The sequence below is a fragment of the Trachurus japonicus genome, chromosome 12 (genome assembly GCF_045865225.1).
Source record: "Trachurus japonicus isolate A0001 chromosome 12, Traja_1.0".
Taxonomy (NCBI): Eukaryota; Metazoa; Chordata; class Actinopteri; order Carangiformes; family Carangidae; genus Trachurus; species Trachurus japonicus.
The window spans coordinates 4448936-4471653 of NC_140918.1; the positions used below are offsets into that span (position 1 = coordinate 4448936).

General features: G+C 43.8%; 1 protein-coding gene across 11 annotated transcripts in view; it reads right to left on the reverse strand.

Moving 5' to 3' along the window:
* The window catches only part of ppp3ccb (protein phosphatase 3, catalytic subunit, gamma isozyme, b), a 46377-nt gene extending 26898 nt beyond the window's left edge, over nucleotides 1-19479 (reverse strand). For 9 of the 11 annotated variants that reach the window (XR_015037237.1, XR_015037235.1, XR_015037234.1 and 6 more), the window contains exons 1-3: nucleotides 19179-19476; nucleotides 6908-7105; nucleotides 2464-2588 (exon numbers count right to left, since the gene is read on the reverse strand). Coding sequence is in view for 3 of the 11 variants with exons in the window: in XM_085792653.1 (XP_085648779.1) it covers nucleotides 2464-2588; nucleotides 6908-7105; nucleotides 19179-19230 (375 nt within the window). In the remaining 8 variants the exon portion in view is untranslated. Of the gene's footprint in view, nucleotides 1-2463; nucleotides 2589-6907; nucleotides 7106-19178 lie in introns of all 11 variants that reach the window. The other 2 variants (XM_085792655.1, XM_085792654.1) reach the window with 1 other exon arrangement.
* Between the last annotated feature and the right edge of the window lie 3239 nt (nucleotides 19480-22718).

The window sequence follows — 22718 nt, forward strand, 5'->3', positions numbered from 1 at the left end:
AATAAAATCTTAATTTGAGGGTTAGGGTTACATTTTTAATTTCATATTTCTCTCTCTGAGACTTTTATTTTGGTGAGTTGAGCTCCCAGTGACAGGAAGCAGGTGTGAGGGGCTGAAACACACAGAGAGAGCGACTTTAACTTCCAAACAAACCCACTGTGCTCAGCTGCCACTCGTGTTGTCAGTGTCTGTGTGCCGCATCACACACCACCTGTTTCATTTGAATTTTTATTTTTATTTTCTGGAGGCGTCAACAATGAGGCAGAGCTGACCAGCTGTTCATCCTGACTGAGAGAAGAGGAGAACAACAACTAGAATACGACCGTCCTTCACCACAGAGTCTCTGATATCTCAACTTTACATCTCAATATAGAAACATCTATTATAAATAATAATAATAATATCATTATTATCATAATATTAAATATTAATCATGTGGCTGTCGAGGATAAAGACATAATAAACAGCTGGAACTAACATAAACCATATTTCACACTGTGTTCAGCTGCTTTACTAAAGACAGGACAGCTGCCTCTCTACAACCCTTCACAATAAAAGCACGTGAACAATATAAACGAACTAAACCATAAATTATAAATTAGAAAAAAATTAATGTGACTTTCTGCATCTGTATAACAACTTATTTAAAGATTATTACTTATTTAAAAAAGATAAATAGACATCATGTTACTGTTTACTCAGTCGAAAAACGTCTGAATCGGCTAAGTCACACAAGAGTACCCGTATGCAGGGACATGGGCGCCGCCATTAGCCCAGATCCATACCGGAAGTCACGACCGGAAGTTGCTCTTCTTCATATGTATCATTTCTATGTAGATAAAAAAAATAACTCAGTAACTCAATGGTCCATAATAAAATATTGTTTTCCAGCGGATATATTAGTTACAACATGATTGAGCTATAAAATATTTTTTTGCATGGATCGTTTATTAAGTTATTGAGTTATTTAAAAAACGCTGCTAACGGCTAACGGCTAGCGCCGAACGGCTAGCGGCTAACGGCTAACGGCTAGCGCCGCTCCTGCTGACAGCAGACCAGGAGAGAGAGAGAGAGAGAAAATAAATGAAATGTCGTTGGTGGGTGCTTTGGTTAGGGTTAGGCAATGAAGAAAGGAGTTGGTTAAGTTTAGTAAAAAGAGCAGGTAGAGGCTAGACCATAGAGAGACGAAGAAGAGCAACTTCCGGTCGTGACTTCCGGTATGGATCAGCTGGGCTAATGGCGGCGCCCATGTCCCTGCACACAGGTCCCTCTCAAGTCACATGGACACTGTGTCCCGTTACCGTGGCAACCGCAGACAAGACAGACGGAAAAAACAGCCGAAGCCTGAAAATTGTTATTTAAAAAAGCATTAATTTTTTTTTTTTTTTTAACGTGTGACGACAGTGAAAGCAAAGACAAAGTTCAAATCGATAAAATAAAATGACTAAAATGTGACTGAGACTGAGAAACCACAGAGAGCAGCAGACCGAGGCTCCGCCCCCCCAAGAACCAGGACATCGACCAATCAGCACCAACCAGGAAGTGAGTGAGTGTGTGACAGCAGCCAATGAGAAGGCAGTAACTCACTCGGAGCTTCTCCCAGGGTTTGGAAATGACACATGGAGCCTGAAGGCAACACGCAGGGTGTGTGTGTGTGTGTGTGGGTGTGGCACAGACAAACAGACAGGCGGCCTTTCATTTCCCTCCACTATTTAAAGATGCCCCCCCCCCCTCCTCCTCCTCCCTCTTCCGACTTTTCCTCCTCTCTTTCATCCTCATCCATTTCTTCCTCCTCCTTCCTCCCCTCCTCTCATTCTTCCTCCTTCTCCCCACTTTCCTCTTCTACTCTTTTTCCCTCTCGTCCTTCCTCTTCTTCCACCTCTTTGTCCTTCTCTTCTTCTTCCTCCTCCTCCTTCTCCCCCCCCTTTCCTCTCCCCCCTTCCTCCTCCTCTCATTCCTCATCTTCCTCCTCTGCCCCCTTTCCTCTCCTCCTATCATTCCTCTTCTTCCTCCCTTTCCTTCCTTCCTCTCCTTCCTCCCTCCCTCCCTCTCCTCCTCCATTCATTCCTCCTCTTCCTCTCATTCCCCTTCTTCCTCTCTTCTCATCCTCCTCCTCTCATCTTCTTCCTCCTCTCATTCCTCATCCTCCCTCCTCTTCTCTCTCCACTTCCTCCCTCTCCCCCTTCCTCCTCCTCTCATTCCTCTTCTTCCTCCCTCCTCCTCCTCTCATTCCTCCCTTTCCTCCTTCCTCCGCCCCCTTTCCTCTCCTCCTATCATTCATCTTCCTCCCCTTCCTTCCTCTCTCTCTTCCTCCTCCTCTCATTCCTCTTCTTCTTCCCTCCCTTCCTCTCCTTCCTCCCTCCTCCTCCCATTCCTCTTCTTCCCCACTCTCCTCCGCCTCCTCCTCTTCCTCCCTTTCCTTCCTTCCTCTCCTCTCCCTCCCTCCTTCTCCTCCTTCCTCACCTCGATGCTGAAGTATCCTCGGTCCACGTAGTCTCCCAGGAACAGGTATCGGGTGCTGCTGGGAGACCCTCCGACCTCGAACAGCTTCATCAGGTCGAAGAACTGTCCATGGACGTCTCCGCACACTGGACACACACACACACACACACACACACACACACACATTAGCTCATATGAACTTTATAGAAACAGGCTATATACAGGAATCTTGAAGTTAAAGGGATAGTTCACCCTAGAATGATATTTCGCTCATTATCTACTCACCCTCATGTTGACTAAGGGCTGGAAGAAGTTTCAGAGTCCTCCGTGGCTTCTCTGAGTTACAGGGGGTCTTGACGTAGCAGTGCATGTCCATATAATGGTTGCAAAGGGACACCGGAGCTCTTCGTAAAAAAAACACACAAAAAAACATCCAAATACCTCCATGCTGCTCGTATGTAATGTCCGTCTTGTGCTGAAGCCCCAAATTGCGTAATTGTCCAGAAAAAAATTAAATAAGTCTATATTTTAAGCTTGTTTGTAGCGGAAGCTTCTCGAAGCTCCTCTTCCTGGTCCGTCCAAATCTCGCGTGATTTGCGCCGGCGTCAGCATGCGCCAGGGCGGTTACTGCGAATCACGCGAGATTAGGACGGACCAGGAAGAGGAGCTTCGAGAAGCTTCCGCTACAAACAAGCTTAAAATATAGACTTATTTAATTTTTTTCTGGACAATTACGCAATTTGGGGCTTCAGCACAAGACGGACATTACATACGAGCATCATGGAGGTATTTGGATGTTTTTTTGTGTGTGTTTTTTTTACGAAGAGCTCCGGTGTCCCTTTGCAACCGTTATATGGACATGCACTGCTACGACAAGACCCCCTGTAACTCAGAGAAGGGACGGAGGAATCTGAAACTTCTTCCAGCCCTTAGTCCACATGAGGGTGAGTAGATAATGAGCAAAATATCATTCTAGGGTGAACTATCCCTTTAATTCTAATACCTTTTTAAGACCGTCTCAATATTTTTCAATACCTCATCACCGCCACTTCAAGCTGTAGCCTACCCATTCACATCAGTGACACTTTTAACTTAACAGTTTTAATTTGTGATAAAGACTAGAATAGGTTAGGATAATAAATCAAAGGCAAAGTTTATCCAAAAAAAAAAAAAAAACATTGCTCCACTCTCAAAAAACCAAAACAACAATCTTCTTTTCACATACCAGTTCATCTTTGTTTTTTAATAAAACAAATAAATTCACACACTTCCGCAATGTTTTTTACAACTCAAACTCTTGGACAGTTAATTCAGAAAAAAAACCTTCAAAATTTAAGACTTTATAAAGTCGTGAAAAGACTTTTAAATACTTTTTAAGGGTCTTCATTTTCCCAAAATTGATTTATCACCTTTTAATACTTTTCAAGACCCCGCGGATACCCTGTTATAGAAAATTGTTTTTAAAAAAGCATAAATTTTTTGTTTTTAAACGTGTGACGACAGTGAAAGCAAAGACAAAGTTCAAATCAATAAAATAAAATGACTAAAATGTGACCGAGACTGAGAAACCACAGAGAGCAGACTGAGGCTCCGCCCCCAAGAACCAGGACATCGACCAATCAGCACCAACCAGGAAGTGAGTGTGTGTGTGTGTGTGTGTGACAGCAGCCAATGAGAACGCAGCAACTCACTCGTTATAGAAACTTTGCACTAACAGTTCATTTATTGATTTCTCTCTGTTGTTTTCATCTATTTAATGTCGTTTCATGTTTTATTGTAATTTGTTAAAATCTTTTTAATCGGGTTAATTTTACATTTCCACTTCGTTGTCGTTGTCGTTAATCAGCTGGTCAATCGGTGACGTTCAGACACTTTGAACGCCACTAATCTGCGCTAATGTACCGATGAAGCTGATTGATTGATGAGCCGATCGACCGGCAGCAGAGAGCTGTTTATTGATTTTATCTCCCGTCGTTTTCACACTGGAAGCTCGTTAACCAAGAAACCACTTCCTGTCCAGAGCCAACAGGGTTAATGGACGTTTGATCAGCTGATCGCTGCTGATCGGAGCTGCAGATCAATAACAGACAAACAAGACCGAGAGAGAAAACTCAGAAGAGCAGGAGATCTAGGTTTTTTTTTGTTTTTTTTTACATTTTTGCTTGAAAATTTATTTTATCTCTGATCGGAACAGAAATCAGTTTGTTGATTGATCAACTGATTGATTTTCTCTGCTCTTCATCAGTTTATGGCCTAAACACAGAGACTTAACACACGACTACATGTGAACAGAGAAGAAATGTTAATGATGTGGGGAGGAGGAAGAGGTGAAAGAGGAGGAAGAAGAGGAGGAGAAGAGAAGGAGAAGGAGGGAGAGGAGGAGGATAAAAAGGAGGATGAAGGAGAGGATGGAGAGGAGAAGGAGGAGAGAAAGGAGGATGAAGGAGAGGAGGAGGAAGAGGAGGAGGAGGATAAAAATGAGGATGAAGGAGAGGAGGAGGAGAAGAAGAAAAAGGAGGAGAAAGAAGGGGAGAAGGAAGAGGACGAGGATAAAAAGGAGGATGAGGGAGAGGAGGAAGAAGAGGAGGGGGAAGGAGGAGAAAGAGGAGGAGGAGAAGAGAAGGAGGAGAAAAAAGGAGGAGAAGGAGGAAGAGGACGAGGATAAAGAGGAGGATGAAGGAGAGGAGGAGAAGGTAAGGAGGAGGAAGAGGGGAAGGAGGAGGAAGAGGAGAGAAGGAGGAGAAAGAAGGGGAGAAGGAAGAGGAGGAAGAAGAGGAGGAGGAGGAGGAGGAGAAAGAAGGGGAGAGAGGAGGAGAAAGAGGAAGAGGGGAAGGAGGAGAAGAAGAGGAAAAAGGAGGAGAAAGAAGGGGAGAAGGGGGAGGAGGAGGAGAAGGAAGAGGAGGAGGAGAAGAGAAGGAGGAGGAAGAGGAGGAGGAGGAGGAGGAGAAGAAGAAAGAGGAGGAGAAAGAAGGGGAGAAGGAAGAGGAGGAAGAAGAAGAAGGGGAGAAGAGAAGGAGAGGGGGAGAAGGAGGAGGAAGAGGAGGAGGATAAAAAGGAGGATGAAGGAGAGGAGGAGAAAGAGGAAGACGGGGAGGAGGAGGAAGAGGAGAGAAGGAAGAGAAGAAGAAAAAGGAGGAGAAAGAAGGGGAGAAGGAGGATGATGAAGGGAGAGGAAGAAGAGGAGGATGAAGGAGAAACAGACGATAACATGGAAACAATAAGTCAGAGAGGTCGGAGCAGGAGGAGATAAAAATAGTGAGGAGGTACAAGGAGGAAGAGGAGGAGGAGGAGGAGGTGAAGGGTGGAGCCCTGAGCTGAGCCACATGTAGGGTGTGTGTGTGTGTGTGTGTGTGTGTGTGTGTGTGTGTGTGTGTGTGTGTGTGTGTGTGTCTGTGCCCAGTTTCCACAAACACACACAGGACGCTTTGTCTGAACTCAGAGGGAGAAAAAACCAAAAACCTCTTCTGATTGGACGAGAGCTGAGGAGCATCACAGGGAGGGAGGAGTCAGAGGTGTGTGTGTTGTTGTTGTTGTTGTTGTTGTTGTTGTTAGGTGTGTGTGTGTGTGTGTGTGTGTGTGTGTGTGTGTGTGTGTGTGTGTGTGTGTGTGTGTAGAAAGAAGAGAGAAGGAGGAGGAAGAAAGAGAAAGGAGGATGGAGGAGGAAGAACAGGAGGAAGAGGGAAGAGGAGGAGAAGGAGGAGAGAGAAGGAGGAAGAAGAGGAGAAAGAGGAGGAGAAGAGAGGGAGAGAGGGAGGAGAAGAAGGAAGAGGAGGAGGAAGGAGACGAGGCGGAGGAGATAGGGAGGAGAAAGAGGAAGAGGGGAAGGAGGAGGAGGAAGAAGGAAAAGAAGGAGAAAGAAGGAGAGAAGGGGGAGGAGGAAGGAGAGGAGGAAGAGGAGGGGAGGAGGAGGAGAAGGAAGAAGAGGAGGAGAAGAAGGAGAGAAGGAGGAGGAGGAAGAAGAGGAGGAAGGAGGAGGAGGAAGAGGAGAGAAGGAGGAGAAGAAGGAAAAGGAGGAGAAAGAAGGTGAGAAGGGGGAGGAGGAGGAGAAGGAAGAAGAGGAGGAGAGAAGGAGGAGAAGAAGAAAAAGGGGAGAGGAGGAAGAGAAGGAGAAGGGGGAGAAGAAGGAGAGAAGGAGGAGAAGAGAAGGGGGAGAAGAAGGAGAGGAGGAAGAGGGAAGAGGAGGAGGAGAGAAGAAGGAAAAGGAGGAGAAAGAAGGGAAGAAGGGGGAGGAGGAGAAGGAAGAAGAGGAAGGAGAAGAGGAGAGAAGGAGGAGAAGAAGAAAAAGGGGAGAGGAGGAAGAGAAGAGAAGGAGAAGGGGGAGAAGGAGGAGAGAAGGAGGAGGAGAGAGGAGAGGAGGATGAGGAGGAAGGAGAGGAGAAGAGAAGGAGGAAGAGGAGGAGGAAGAGAAGGAGGAGGAGAGAGGAGAGGAGGATGAGGAGGAAGAAGAGGAGGAGTGTGTGTGTACCTGTGATGGGCGCCTCCACCTCCAACATGCACTTCTCCTGCCTCAGTATGGCCGCTCCCTCGTTGATGATGCGCAGCGCCGCCTCCTCCTCCAGACGGCCCTCCTTCACCAGGTGAGCCTTCAGCAGCTCCACGCTGGGCCGCACGTCCACGTACAGGTCCTTCACCGTCAGCCGCGTGCCGGGGGGGTACGGCACCGCTACGGGGGAGAGAGGGAGGGGGGGGAGAGAGAGGAGAGGAGGGGGGTTAAATACAATACAACTGTTTAAGACCAAAGATACTCAGCTGTATTGATTAGTCGATCGATTGATGGATTTAAATCAACTGGAAACGACAAGCATCTACCTTTATTCTGAAGGAGCTTTAATAGAAACATCTACTTTTATTCTGAAGGAGCTTTAAAGCTATAGACCAGAGCGGCTTTTTTATGCAAATGAGAATGACTGATGCATCCTGGGTAATTTAGGGGCAGCACCCGGCATTTTTAAATTGCATTCAGTGGATTTTTGTGTTTTGATCATAGACTGTACAAAGAATGGACGTAGCATCCGTGACGTCACCCATTGGTTTTGGGGAGTCGTTTTTGTGACTCCAATATGGCGGCCTGAACAGCGCCATGTTGGATTGGCCGGCCGAGAACCCTCCCACTGGCCTCGAAGCAGCTGTCCACGGAGCTGCTCGGACCTGTCACTCAACGTTTCCGCGCCCTAATTGGCCAGAGTTTTAACCTAATAACAGTAAAACTGTAGAGTTAAAAAAAAATTCACCCCCCTCAGAGTGTGTGCGGGGGTAGAAACTATCGATTGAGACAAAAAAACGTTCTGACACCAGGCTTTTAACATGTTTACTGAGGATGTAAAGTCGGCGATTTTAACATGGGGGTCTATGGAGAATGCTCCCTTCTGACACCAGCCCCCAGAGGAAGAAGAGGGGATTGCAGTTTTTTGAACGCGGAAGTGAGCTTCACTTCTCAGACCGACAACTGCCCCCTTGGTTTTGATGGAGCGTAGACTGACTAACAATCAATCTGAATGTTTTATTTTTTGTTTCTTTTGTAGCACTTTTGCATTTACTGTCTTGGAGCGACTTTCCCGCGCTGGCGGACAGGAAACGACCGAAACGACGTGTTTTACTCGGTTTTACCTGACAACGAGAAGGGAGGAGGGAGGAGAGCGCTCCGCTGCTGCTAGAAGCAACAGCTGTTAGCAGCCTGGTGTTAGCCACATCGCTAGCAGTAAGTTACAAGGTGTGTAGCCCGTGTTGCTGTGTGTAAAGTGTGCGGCGAGTCGTGAGTGTTATAGTCCGTGAACCGTGGTCTGTGACCAGCAGCATGTGGTGTGTTGCGAGTGTTACTGTTGTGTGATGTATCATGCAGCTACAGGCAGAGTGCGAATTATACAATGACAATTGGGGGGGTCAACATTTTACACAGCGCACAGTACAGCGCAGGCGTGTGCTTGAGTTAACAGAAGTCTTACAGTATCTTGCTTGTTCAATGAAATGTCTACAGTCTGTAGATGATGATAAACCAAATTTTACACAATTTTACAGTTCATGCGGCACATAATGTACCACACAAACAATTTTTGTAGTCACCAACAAAATATTCTAGATCTAAACTGCCGAAATTCAGACCCATGCACACACACCCTAGCAAAGACAATGAAATGGTTTAGTCCACTAGGGGTGTCTGAAATTTTACTACAAGCATCTTCCTGGCATGACTATGGAAATACTGTATATTGTAGTATTTATGATTACTAATAAGAAAGATACATGTTTCAACCCCCCCCATCTGTTATTTGTACATCTTTTAGGGGGGTTGAAGTCGTAATTAGGGGGGTCAAACCCCCCCAAACCCCCCTGTAATTCGCACTATGGCTACAGGGGTAGCGGTGGGGAGAGGAGGGGAGGGGAGGGTTACACCGGGCCATAGGTGCCGGCCGTATCGTTGTAGTAACGCAGAAATCCTTTAGGGGGCGACAGAAGTTACGCACTATAGCTTTAATACAAACATCTACCTTTATTCTCAGAGTCAGAGTCAGTTTATTTGCCATTTGTGGAAGAAGACCACATTGGAAAAGGGTTTGCGAGAGCTCAAAAAACAACACTTAAGACAATAGAACAATAGACAACCAATAAGCAGATAAATATATAGATAAATAGATACAATAAAAATGGACAATTTGCCCCCATGGATAGGCTGACGGTCACATAGGAAAAGTGCAGTACATATTAAAAAAATGCATACTTTGTAAAGTGCAAAGTGCCTGCCACTGGCGCCTGCAGGAGCATAATACATTTTTTTTAAAAATGTTAAAAAAATTGTGCAACTTGTTTATTCAGGCTGCGCACAGCACTAGGGAAAAAAACTGTTTGCATGCCTAGAGGAAGAGCATTTTATTGCACGATACCGCCTACCCAACGGGCAGGAGCTTTAATACAAACGTCTACCTTTATTCTGAAGGAGCTTTTTTAACACAAACATCTACCTTTATTCTGAAGGAGCTTTTTTAACACAAACATCTACCTTTATTCTGAAGGAGCTTTTTTAACACAAACATCTACCTTTATTCTGAAGGAGCTTTTTTAACACAAACATCTACCTTTATTCTGAAGGAGCTTTTTTAACACAAACATCTACCTTTATTCTGAATGGAGAAACTGAGTGTGTGTTTTTTTTAATTGTGCGATCAGGTAACAACATGAATTCCTGTGCAGACTCAGTAACGTGTCGGGACTGGAGCCCCTCGAGGTGAAATACCACACACACACACACACACAGACACCTTCATCCCTGGAAAACACCTTGATCTAACCCTGAACCAACGGCGTCTTAAAGGGATAGTTCACCCAAATTGGACGAACTATGGAAGAGGAGCTTCGAGAAGCTTCTGCTACAAAACAAGCTTGAAATATAGACTTATTTAATTTTTTTCGGGACAATTTCGCATTCCAGGGCGTCACTACAAGACGGACATTACATACGAGCAGCATGGAGGTATTTGGATGTTTTTTGGTGTGTCTTTTTGTTACGAAGACAGTTGGTATCCATTTGCAACCGTTATATATGGACATGCACTGCTACACCGAGACCCCCTGTAACTCAGAGAAGCCACTGAGGACTCTGAAACTTCTCACAGCCCTTAGTCCACATGAGGGTGAACTATCCCTTTAACAAGCTCCAGCTTCGTCTGCAGAGATACAGTAGTTTATCTCCACGCTGTGCGACGACCTGCTCTTCTACACGAGTATTTCAGTCTCTCTCTTTCTCTCTCTGGCCCACTGGTCTAGTTTAATGAGCAACTCTGAAACCAAACCAGGTCGCCACACATTCAGCCAATCACGTCGCAGCTCCTGAACTGGTTCATCACCACCAGCAGCAGCAGCAGCAGCAGCAGCAACAGCAGCAGCAGCAGCAGCGACGTCCACAACCAACCAGACAGATGTGATGTGAGTGAGTGAGATCAGACCAACGCCACCGCCCAACACCCACCCGGCAGTGACAGGGGAGGCCGAGCGTGTGTGTGTGTGAGTGTGCGTGGGTGTGAGAGAGTGTGTGTGTGTGTGTGAGAGTGTGTGAGTGTTGGGGGGGGTGTCGAGTTTCTGAAGAGAGGAAAAACAAAACCACAGTTGTGAGATGGAGGCGTCACAGACCACTACAGGAAGTGGTATTCAAATAATCAACGACTCACTCAGGCGCTGGTGAACTGCCGGCGGCTGGAGCGACGGACGACGACGACACGACGACGACACGAACACGCAACAACGTTCGACTTCACTTCACCTGCTCAACGTCAAAGAACAGCTAACCCTAGCCCTATAATTATCCTTTTGGTTATGCATCTGGATACATGTATTTTTATTTTTTATTCAGTTATCTATTTATTTATTTATTTATTTTTTAATTCTTTTTTTTCTTTCATTTACTTATTTTTATCAAGCTCTGCTATATGTATTATGCACTCTCTGTACTTCAGTGTTGTTTCATGTTTGTATAATGTCATGTTTGTATATTTCAATTGTGATAATAAAGTTTGTTTAAAAAAACAAAACGTCAAAGAACACCGCAAAAAAAAAACAAAAAAAACAAAAAAAATCCAGACAATTCATTCACAGTTCATTTTATCTGCCCTGTTTTGCTTTTTGTCCCTCCCCAGCCTCCGTATACAGCCTGCGGCCAGCAGCCAGTCAAATATAAGCAAAACATTAAGAGGGGAATCAAACAGGCGCCTGCTTTGTTTCTTTTTCTGCTGCCGTGCACACAAACCGCTGGCGTCCTTTAGATATTCTCTCTCTCTGACTGACACAACGTCAACGATATGAAACAGAAAACCTGTGTTGTGTCATCCAGCTGCTTTCATTAAAATAATATGAAAATGAGTTCTTCACCTGAATTTTAGTTTAGAAAAAAAAACACTGCATGTGTTTCTGTCAGCTCTGTAAAAAAAAACTACAATACCCATGAGCCTCGGCTGCTGTTGCCATGGAGAAAAAAGTCCAAAAGAGACGATAAAGAAATGAAAAATAAATAAAAAACTGCAGGAAACTCAATTTAACTCAGAATTGATTGGATGTTAAAGCTGCAGGTGGCTGCTCTGTGATGATTGGACGTTGTTTGCCAAAATGCATCATGGGAGATGTAGTTGACTTCAGGTGTCGAGAGAAGACGGCGTTGCCTCGTTAGAAAGCTTCTACAATTAAATCTTTAAGTTTTGTGTTTTTTTAATTAGCAGTTGACGACCTGCTGCACACAGAGGGACAGGAAGTGGGAGGAGCCAACGCCCAAACTTTCAAATTAAAACTCGTCCATACAGAATCTCATTAATAAGCGATCAGTTAATATAAACCATATAAACTACATGAAGTAAAGAATAAGTCTGATTGGCTGAAACACAGTTCGTATCAGATCATAACTTCCTGTCAGGATTTTCAGAATAAACCTCAACATGTTCAATTTAGCATCAAATAGACCGAATCGCCTTGTTGTTTACATTCTACTTCCGGGTAGAAAACCAGCACGTAATTTGAATGAGATCAATAGTAACGAACGAGAGTTTAGCTAGCCTATATATCATATTTTTCACGCCCTATGACCGTTTAGACAAATCTGAAATGATTGAAGAAACATTACTATTTCTGTGTGTGTGTTTTGTGTTGCTATGTGTTGTATTTATTCAGTTTGGGGGGAACACGGTGTCTACAAAGCATCAGTGGCTGCAGCTGACAGGGACAGCTAACGGTAGCTAAGCTAACAGCAGTATCTAAGCTAACGGCGGTAGCTAGGCTAACAGCAGCTAAGCTAACTTCAGGACGTCAGCTGTTAAAACCCTCCCGTTGTGGGACACGACATGAAACTACTCCAGTTAGCTCAGTCATGTTGTAACTCAGATATCCGCTGGAGAAAATATTTTTTCATGGACCGTTTGAGTCACTGAGTTACTAAAGTTAAACAGGTAGCTAACCGTTAGCCCAGCTAATCTATGATAACCATGACTAATTACAAAAACGTGCACACGTAAATAATAATGTTTGTCCAATCATTGGTTTTATAGACTTTACAAACATCAGATTAGTCTAAACGGTGATATAGTGACATGAAAAAGTAGATATATATAGCGAAACTCTCGTCCGTCACTATTGTTCGAATGCTGGTTTTCTACCCGGAAGTAGTTGTAAACAACAAGGCAATTCGTCCTATATAAGAAGTAAAAAAAACAAATTAAAAAAAAACAGAAATATCTTGTGTTTTCCATCTCGACTCGACTGAGCTGAACAGCTGCTGATAAACTGATATCAAATCAGTTTATAGATCCACTTCCTGTTGATCAACTCATTGATTGGTTCTCGATTCTCGACTGAGAAAGCAGCAGAACATACTGTATGTAGTATTTAAGAAACAGCTAAAAACATGCTTCAGTTTGTTGTTTCTTTCTTTCTTAATTATTTATTTAACAGTAGGAAATATAATGAAATGAATGAAAATAGCACTTTATGACAGTTAGTGCTGCACTTTAGTGAATCTCAAACAGCACTTTACCACATTTACTGTCGGATAAATGCACTTTAACATCTCACCACTTTTAGTTCCCTCCGACGGATGCAACCATTGTGTGATTCATTGTATTTGTACTTTGCTTATAATTTGGTTTGTTTTTATCTCAATGTAATTTTATCTGTGGGCCATGGGACTGCAGACGGAAATAAGCTCTTGAGCTAAAAATCTGGCGTATTTACAACAAATCATTTTTTGTATGTTCATGAATATGCCTATAGTCTCATTACAAATAAATTAGGGGATGCAAACAACGGTTATTTTCATTATCGATTAACCTGCCAATTATTTAAACGATTAGTTGTTTGGTCAATTTAATGTTAAAAAATGTTGAAAAATATCAATCGTTGTCATAAAGGAACAAAGAAACCAGAAATATTCACATTTAAGAAGCTGAAATAAGAGAATTTTGACTTTTTTTTCTTAAAAAACTACTCAAACTGATTATTAGATTATGAAAATAGTTGAAAATTAATTTAATAATCGATTATTGTTCGAAAAAATGAAGAAAAAAAACATGAAAATGCGAGCAGCAGCAGCTCTGGTGTTGAACTGACTCAGGATCAGTGAAGCAGCAGAGACAGAGAGGAGCTTCGTTAGCGACGACTCTTCACGTCTTTATTATCGACGGGACTCGATCGGAGGAGACGGACAGGGACCTGGGGCCCACGGTGCAGCTGAGCGGTGGGGCCCACGGTGGAGCTGCGCGGTGGGGCCCGTCGGCGCAGGACACTGGACCTGCTCCGTCCTCGGCTCCATCAATCATGCATGAGGACAGAATCATTACACAGGACGGGCGATGCAAACGGAGCAGCTGATTCGATTACCATCAGTAACTAAGCCAAAAGGCCAGCGCGCGCACACACACACACAACTACACACACACTACTACACACACACACACACTACACACAGCCCATTGAGCAGGTTGAACAGGATGCTGCTGCAGTGTCACAGAGCTGCAGCCTCCAGACTCTGTTTACCATCCAATAATTAGCCAATTGATTAAATCAATCAATTATGATCGGCCTGCAGCTCTCACACACACACACAAAAAAACACACACACACACACACACACACAGACACACACTCTCTCATCACAGATTAATCAGCTGATTCATCGTCTGCTTCATAAAGAGCAGGGGAAAAAAATAAAACTTCAAAGTAAAACGTCAGTTCCTCGCCGGGCGTGAAAAGAAGCGAAATAATCAATGATCAAACTCGTTATTGATCGCTCAGCTAACGGTTTAATTAAAAGTTTTCTATTTTAATGTTTCTGTTTGAGGCCGAGAGCGAGAGAGAGAGAGAGACCTTCAAAATAAAAGACCTTACATAAGAGCACGTGCAGACACGAGGCCGAGACTCGCTAACGAATCACTAATTATGACTAATTACTTCAGCTCGCAGTCAAATCACGTTGTGTGTTCTGAAATAACACAACAACACAACACAACGGTTTCTACAGCTGGTGTCAGAAAAAGTCCTAAAAAAAGGGATTCTTAAAGGGATAGTTCAACATTTTGGCAAATTGGCGCATTGCCATAACCCCCTATAGTCATAGCAGTAGGTTCGTTACCTTTAATTGTCGGTGCAAGCTATTTTTAGAATGGCGGAGCAGAGCCGTGAGCTGCTCAGAGCTACACTACGGAGGCTCATTATGGGATTTCTTGGTTTCCCTCATCAAACTGATCAGATACACAATCCAACAACTCCACAACGCTCTGGTGGACAAGTTGTGACCTGCACATTCACCACACTATGAGATAATAACACAACGTTACCACACAGAGTTGTTTTAGAGGCAAAATACAGATGAAAAACTGTCCCTGAAGGCAAAGTGCATCAGCGGTTTTGCATGAATTTCCCTCTAAAACAACTCTGTCTGGTAACATTGTGTTATTATCTCATAGCGTGGTGAATGTGCAGCTCACAACTCCGTAGCGTAGCTCTGAGCAGCTCACGGCTCTGCTCCGCCGTTCTAAAAATAGCTTGCAGCGACAATTAAAGGTAACAAACCTACTGCTAAGACTATAGGGATTATGTGCCAATTTGCCAAAATGTTGACCTATCCCTTTACTAAATTAGTCGATCAGAATATTGATAATCAGTTTCATTATTGATAATTATCTGTTTGCTGCTTCCAGATCCAAACACAAAGATCTGATGTTTGGATTTGGACCAAAAAACAAGACGATTCAGAGGCGTCGGCTTCAACCGAGGAGAATTACAACCAATTAAACACTGAGCTGCGTGTGTGTGTGTCTGTGTGTGTGTGTGTCTGTCTGACTGTCCAGCAGCTTTAAGAACCTGGCAGGTTTAATGATGCGAGCTTTACACTCTCCAGACCACTGAGCCAATCAAACCTGCCTCACTCACACACACACACACACACACACACAGACACACACCTCTCCACCCCGCCCCGAGGCGTCCATCTTTAACTAACCTGCTGGTTAACAGGTGAATTAATCTATAAAACAGTTTTTCTGCTGTAGAAACTGAAAACCTATTGATCAGTTTCAATATCATCTATAAATTCTCATTAATTAACTTTATCATTATTCAACTGCTCTTTTTTTTCTTTTTTTTTTTGTTCACTTTTATTTCTTAACTTCTTGAATCTTGAGATTGAACCTTTACGCACCTCAACTTCTGCTAAATGAAACGTCAGGAAAGTTTTAAAAAAATCCAGATCTCTGATTCCCGGGCGTCTTTAAACGCCTCGACGGAGCAGCAGGTCTGGGACCGGGGGGGAGGGGGAAGTGATTTTCAGCCTCTGAATAATGTGACCGGTTAATTGATAGTGAAAAATACTCAGAGTGTGAGTGTGATTGCAGGGAGAGTAAGACCAAGTGAAGGCATCACACATCTGGCTCTGTGGCCTCATTAACATCATCATCATCATCATTATCTTCTATTTCAGTGCAGCTCATTTCTGATTCCTCCAAACATCCAGATCCAGAATAAACCCGGGGCCTGTGGGGCCTGGGGGGTGGGGGGGGGGGCAGGGGGGGCTGAGGGGCTCCGCGTGGCCCCAGGGCCGTCACCCACTTTCCCTGGTCGGTGACTCAAAGACACAAACAGAAGAGTTGGATAAAGACGACTGAGAATCTAACGTTTGTTTTTATCACTGATCAAATTGATCGTCGATCAATAAGCTGATCTGAACAGACCGGGAGACGTTCAGTTTTGTGTATTTAAAAAAAACAGACTCGTTGGATTCATCAATTACCATGGAAACGCTTTTTTTTTGGTTTGTGATCATTAGGGGCTGGGATGATACGCTTTTCTCCCGATTCGATTCTTCTACAATTTTTTGGATGCCAATTCGATTTAAACGACTACGATATTGCCGATTTTCTCGATTTTTAGTCTGCATTTTTAACACCTTTTCAAAACCTGGACTCACTGTATGTAGAAAAGGCAAACAAATGCACATTGCACAATATTTAAAAACTAAATAAATAAATAAATCTAATTAATCAATTTTTGAAAATTTTGAAAATAAAAATCGATTTAAAAATCGTCAAAAAATGTCGCGATACTTATGTGAATCGATTTTTTCTCCCACCCCTAGTGATCATGTGATGTAAACGTGAACGTTAAAGTTAAAATAACTCCAGAGACTCACTGATCACAGCCGCAAAGATCCTGAAGAACTGATTACCTACCAATCAATAATCAGCAGCTAGTTTGATAATCAATCAATTATTTTGATAAGATTTCAAATATTTTAAACAGTGAATCAATCAGAGACAAATGTTTTATGATTCAAGACTCTGAAATGTAGGATGTCTTTGAACACATCGCCTTAAATCAGGCTCAGTAACAATTATCATCACCAATCAATCTGCATATTACCAATCGATCAATTGTGGATCACAGATTCCACTGTGATGTGTTCACTGACCCCAAACTGTTAACGATACACTAACCCGAGTGTTGGTTTATCAATATTTAATGAATGTTAAAAAAAAAAAAAAAACTTACTGGACCCACTCAGAATTGATTAGGTATCAGTTATAGAGGTTGAACAAGCTGCTGATCGATCGCCAGCTGATTAATCGATTGAATGATGGTTTTCAGCTGTGTTTTTTGGGGAGGGGGAATCTGTTTGGATGTTTCACAGACCAGACGGATCAATAACCCTAAAGACACGGAGAAGATGAGCAGAGACAGCGACATCGTTAACGAAGGAGAGAGAGAGAGAGGAATCTGACCGAATCACGAGGAACCTGAACGCCTCATAAAGAATCACTTGTCTTTAAATGTTATTTTCCAAAAACCAGCTGAAGGAAAAGGAAAAGGGAGGTTGTGTCTCATATCCAAGCCAACACACACACACACACACACACACACACACACACACACACACACACACACACACACACACACACACACACACACCTCCTGCAGTCTGTCACCAACACTGCAGCGCTGCTTTTACATCTTCAACTCGCAAACATTTGATTATTTTCACTCACTTTTGTAGAGAAACGTGAGATGGGATGATTTTTTTTACTGTGCATCAAACATCTGTGTGTGTGTGTGGGTGAATAAAACAAACGCAGCCTGGTCACGCTGCATTCTGGGAAAATATATTAAATGTGCATTTGTTTCAGGTGTTTAAAAGTCTGTTTCCCTCCATCCAGAGAAGCGACACTGCAGCGTTGCCTTGCGTTGCGTTCACTTCACCCGGACATTTGGCGATCCCTTCTCGGCCCTCTTATTTTAAAAAAATCCCACATTATTTAAAAGGGATAGTTCAACATTTAGTCAGATTCTCCTCTCACCATAATCCCTATAGTCATATAGCAGTAGGTTCATTAGCTTTAATTATCGGTGCATGTTGTTTTGAGATCAGTGGGGCAGAGACGTGAGCTGCTCAGTGAACACAATGGAGGTGAACGGTACAGGTCCCCTATCCCTCATCATCAAACTCATCAAATACACAATCCAACAACTCCACAACGCTCTGGTGGACAAGTTGTGACCTGCACATTCACCACGATATAAAATAATCATGTATCGTTACGAGACAGAGTTGTTTTAGAGGTAAATGCAGCCGGAACTACATCTCAGACGCGGCTGCTGCTGGGCGGAGTGATTTCAAAAGCGCAAATAGTTCAGACTATTTGCTTTATGTGTCACAATGTTACCTGATTATTTGATAGCGTGGTGAATGTGCAGGTCACAACTTGTCCACCAGAGCGTCTTGGAGTTGTTGGATTGTGTATTTGATGAGTTTGATGAGGGACGGACAGGGGACCTGTACCATTCACCTCCATTGTGTTCACTGCAGCAGCTCACGTCTCTGCCCCGCCGATCTCAAAACAACATGCACCGATAATTAAAGCTAATGAACCTACTGCTATGATGACTATAATAGGGGTTATAGTGATAGGAGAATTTTGCCAAAAATGTTTAACTATCCGTTTAAACCGATGGATCTTTGGAGACTGACTGTTTGATAATGAATAAATCTTTACTAGCCGCGGTGTGTGTGGAGGTTAGAACAGTGTGTGACTGTTTGGTGTCTAAATGGAGAGTTTCAGGTGTGTTAAAAGCCGGTTTCCTCCTCTATAACAGCTGTCGGTACCGGGGGGCAAACACACACACACCGCAGCGCTGCGTTACCCGGACATTTGATAGATGTTCCCCCTCTCTGGTTAAAAAAATAAAATAAAATAAATAAAAACACATTATTGACACACAGAACTCGGGTTTTATCCGCCTGCAGAAGCGTCGCACTGACCCGGAACCTGAGCTGCATGTGTCGGCTGGTGCAGTTGGATGTCAGCCGCTGACATCTGGCAGCTCCGTCCGGACAGCTAACAGCTACCAGGCAGCTAACTCATTAGCTGCTACTGCTGCTGGTGCCGCCGGATTGATTAACTTGCATAACCCGGCTTCCCCCCACCCCCACCTCCAGCCCTAGCCTCGGTAACAAGCACCGGTGCTCCGCTCACACATCACCCCGAGAAAATGAACTGTTTCTCGGGGCTGAGGAGCTGCGATGTGACGTCAGGCGGCGAGTGAAGCTGCTGCTGCTCACGTTCAGTTTTAGCCGTTAGCCGTTTGTAGCCGTTAGCTAGCCGACTTAGCTCAACGGCTGCTCCGTTAACTTCCTGCCCCCGCCGAGACTGGCCAAGAAACACCAAATTAAATACAAAAAAATAAATAAATAAATGAATAAATAAATAAATGTCACGTACCTTTGATGGGCCGATCGACGGTGGAGAGTTTGTTTTGGTCTTTCGCCGACATCCTCCTCACAAAAAATTCACACACACACACAAGATCCCCGAACTAAAACTTGATAAATTCCTGACTAGCTGCTTTGCTAGCTAGCTAGCTGCTAGCCGCTAGCTGTGGAGCGAGCAGCAGCAGCAGCAGACAGGAGGAGGAGGAGGTGGTGGTGGTGGTGGTGGTGGAGGACAACCGAGCCGAGCCGAGCCGAGCCGGGCTGGACTTGAACCTGGCGTAGGGGGTGGGGGAAGGAGGGAGAAGGAGGGAGAGGAAGGGAAGGAGGGTGGAGGGTGGAGGTGGTGGTGGTGGTGGTGGAGGAGGAGGAGGAGGTGGGGGGGCTGGGTCTGTTCTGTTGGTTTAACCGGCCGGACGGAGTTAAAGCCTTCGCTCGCTGGCTCGCTGTCCCCTCGGCTCTGCTCTGCTCTGCTCCGCGGTGCGCTGGTGAAGCCAAGCCGCCGTCAGAGCGCGTCAAGGCGGACGGATGGGTCCAGGAAGCACCGCTGATGATCACTGGCTGCGGGAGCTCCGAGCGGCAGCAGCAGCAGCAGCAGGGCGGCGGCGGCGGCGGATCATAGCCCAACTTTATAAACCCTTTATTCTCGGACGAGCTGCATCTGTTCCAGGCCGCTGGGCTTTGAGTTGAATTTTTTTTTTTTTTTTTTTTTTTTCTCTCTTCTCTTCTCCCGTCGTGATCCGATGTGTCGTCCAGACCAGACCCGACCCTCTGTCGGATTACAATAATCCGCCGCAAGCGGATTTCCTACAACATGGCTCGCTCGGCTCGACGCGGGGGGGTGTGGGTAGTGTAGTATTAATGTGACGGTAATGCGATGACGCGTTCACGGCACGCCACGAGCACGCAAGACACGACACGACGGCCCCCGGCGCGTTCACGGTCCTCAGCTCCACGCGTTCACGCCGCTTCGCTGAGCCCCGGAAAAACCAGTTTCACTGCAGCGCTGCAACCAAGTAGCCTTACTATGTTTCTTTGTTATTATTGGACTTGGAGTCTGTAAAATAAAGCTATATACCTGATATAGATACAGTATCTCAGTGAAGTACTTCCTACGACAGACTGTAGCTATACTGTGCCACATCAATAGTACTTAATGTATTTACAGTATCTCAATAGTAGAATATACTTCATATAATAGTGAAAATACTTCATATAATCATATTATCACAATAAAGTTACCTCTTGTAGTGACAGTATCACAGTAACAATTCAATTCAATTTTATTTATTAAGCGCATTTCATGCACAGGGCAAAACTCAATGTGCTTTACTATAGTTAAACAATTATAATGCAATACTTCCTGTATTTACAATATCAAAGTAGGATGGTACTTTTACAGTATCAAACTAACAATACTTCCTGTATTTACAGTATTAATAGTTACAGTACAATACCAATAGTTCATTACAATATTAACAGTATCACAGTAGGAATAATTCCTGTAGTTACAGTATTAATAGTTACAGTAACAGTAGCTGCTTCCTGTAGTTACAGTATCACAGCTACAGTATTTTTTTTTTTCAATAAATCTTTATTGACAGAAATATAATCAATACAAAGACAGTTATTATTAATGTATCTTCAAACAAACAATTGAACAACAGCCAGGGGGTAGGCTATAGGCTATTAAGTAAATACAGAGAATAAAGAGCACAAATCATATGTTTTCATAGCTTTCTTATTATTCTTGTCACAGATACTTTGCATGTACTGTTCCGTTTCCCTTTGGGATGCCACAAAACAGGGTTTAGAGTGACTAAATTTAGCTTTGTGTATGTGATATTTCCCTAATATTATTATCAAGTTTATGACACCTACAGTTCTTTCTGTTTCTTACTTTTATCATCACAGCTACAGTAGCCTACTTCCTAGTTACAGTAGTAACAGTAGTAGTCTACTTCCTGTATTTACAGTAGGCTATTTATAGTTACAGTAGCCTACCAAAGTAGCCTAACAGTAGCTACTTCCTGTAGTTACAGTATCAGAGTATCATAGTAACAGTACTTCCTGTAGTTACAGTATCAGAGTATCATAGTAACAGTAGGCTGCTTCCTGTGACAGTAACTGTATTGTGTAGTAACTGTAATCCCTCTCTAACCTCTGTCTAAATCAACTTCCTGTGTTTGAGTCCAGTTTCGTTTCCTGGTTCGGACACATCATCATCATCATCATCATCATCACCACGGTTCACCTCCACTCTGCTGCAGAGTCACGTGAACGCAGCACGAGGAGCTAAACAGAGTGAGTGTGGCGCCGCCGCGTGGCCACACAACAGTAACACACACACACACACACACACACACACACACACACACACACACACACACACACACACACACTGGTTTCATACTGAGGAGTTCAGTTTATTAACATTAAAGCAGAACTGAGAGTGTGAGATGGACTGAAACTGCTTCTGTGACATTTACTGTCCTCAAACGCACCACAAGGCCACTGACTGATGCATCATGGGCAGGGCCGGCCCTGTACATCTGGGGGCCCTAAGCAGGATAAAATTGGGGGCCCTGCCTCACAGTGTATCATCACATATTCATAAAACCAGCTACCGTATGCAACCCTTGCATATTTTATTGTACCTCTATCAACATGATGGCGAGCAGATATTTCATTACTAATTAGAGTCTAAACACTTAAAGCTGTCTAATTGCACTTGTCATTTTTTCTTCTACTTTGTTTTTGTCTGAATGTTAATGTTAATATTGTGAATGGCAATAGGTGGCTCCAAACCGGCAGTACTTTTGATGTAGCAGAAAGATAAAAGATTCTACAAAAGATTACAGTTTGAACAGATTTATTTTCTTTAAATTATCTGTACAGCTAAATTCTAGAACCCTTAAAACAAAACTTCAGTTGAGAAGAAGATAGAGGATGTTGGTTGGTCAGCAGCATCATCAGCAGTAACCATTGGAGCTGTGGAGAAGATTAGTAGAATTTTTTAGCCACTTTACACACAATTTAATTTTCCAACAGAGATAAACATATTGTGGCAACAAACAAGAAACTTACCAACTGTATGACTGGAACCAGCCACAGGGGATGAGGATGTGGCAACATGACAGCCATTAATAAATGGGTGATTGATCCTTTATCCCCTCACAGGAAAACAGCTGTTATCTTTTCACTGTAAACAGACCTTAAAATCAGCCAGGACATGTTAACTGCAGCAGGCTGGTATGTAGCAGCTAGCCAGCTAAGTGAGCTAACACAAGCACCGACATGTTTTTCGGCTAAACGTACATCTAGTAAACATAACATTAATTAGCCTTACCTTGTCCTTGTTTTTTTTTTCATCCTTGACCTTCTTTTTCCTATTTTCCGCACCTGACGGATATATCCTTTTGGACATCGTCGCTGTCCAAAAGCTAATCACCTCCTCGCAAATCGCGATCTCAGTGAGTGAGGGAGGGAGGGGGCCAGGGGGGAGAGAAGGGGAAGGGGTGGTGTGCGCTCGTTACCGGACAACGGCCACCGT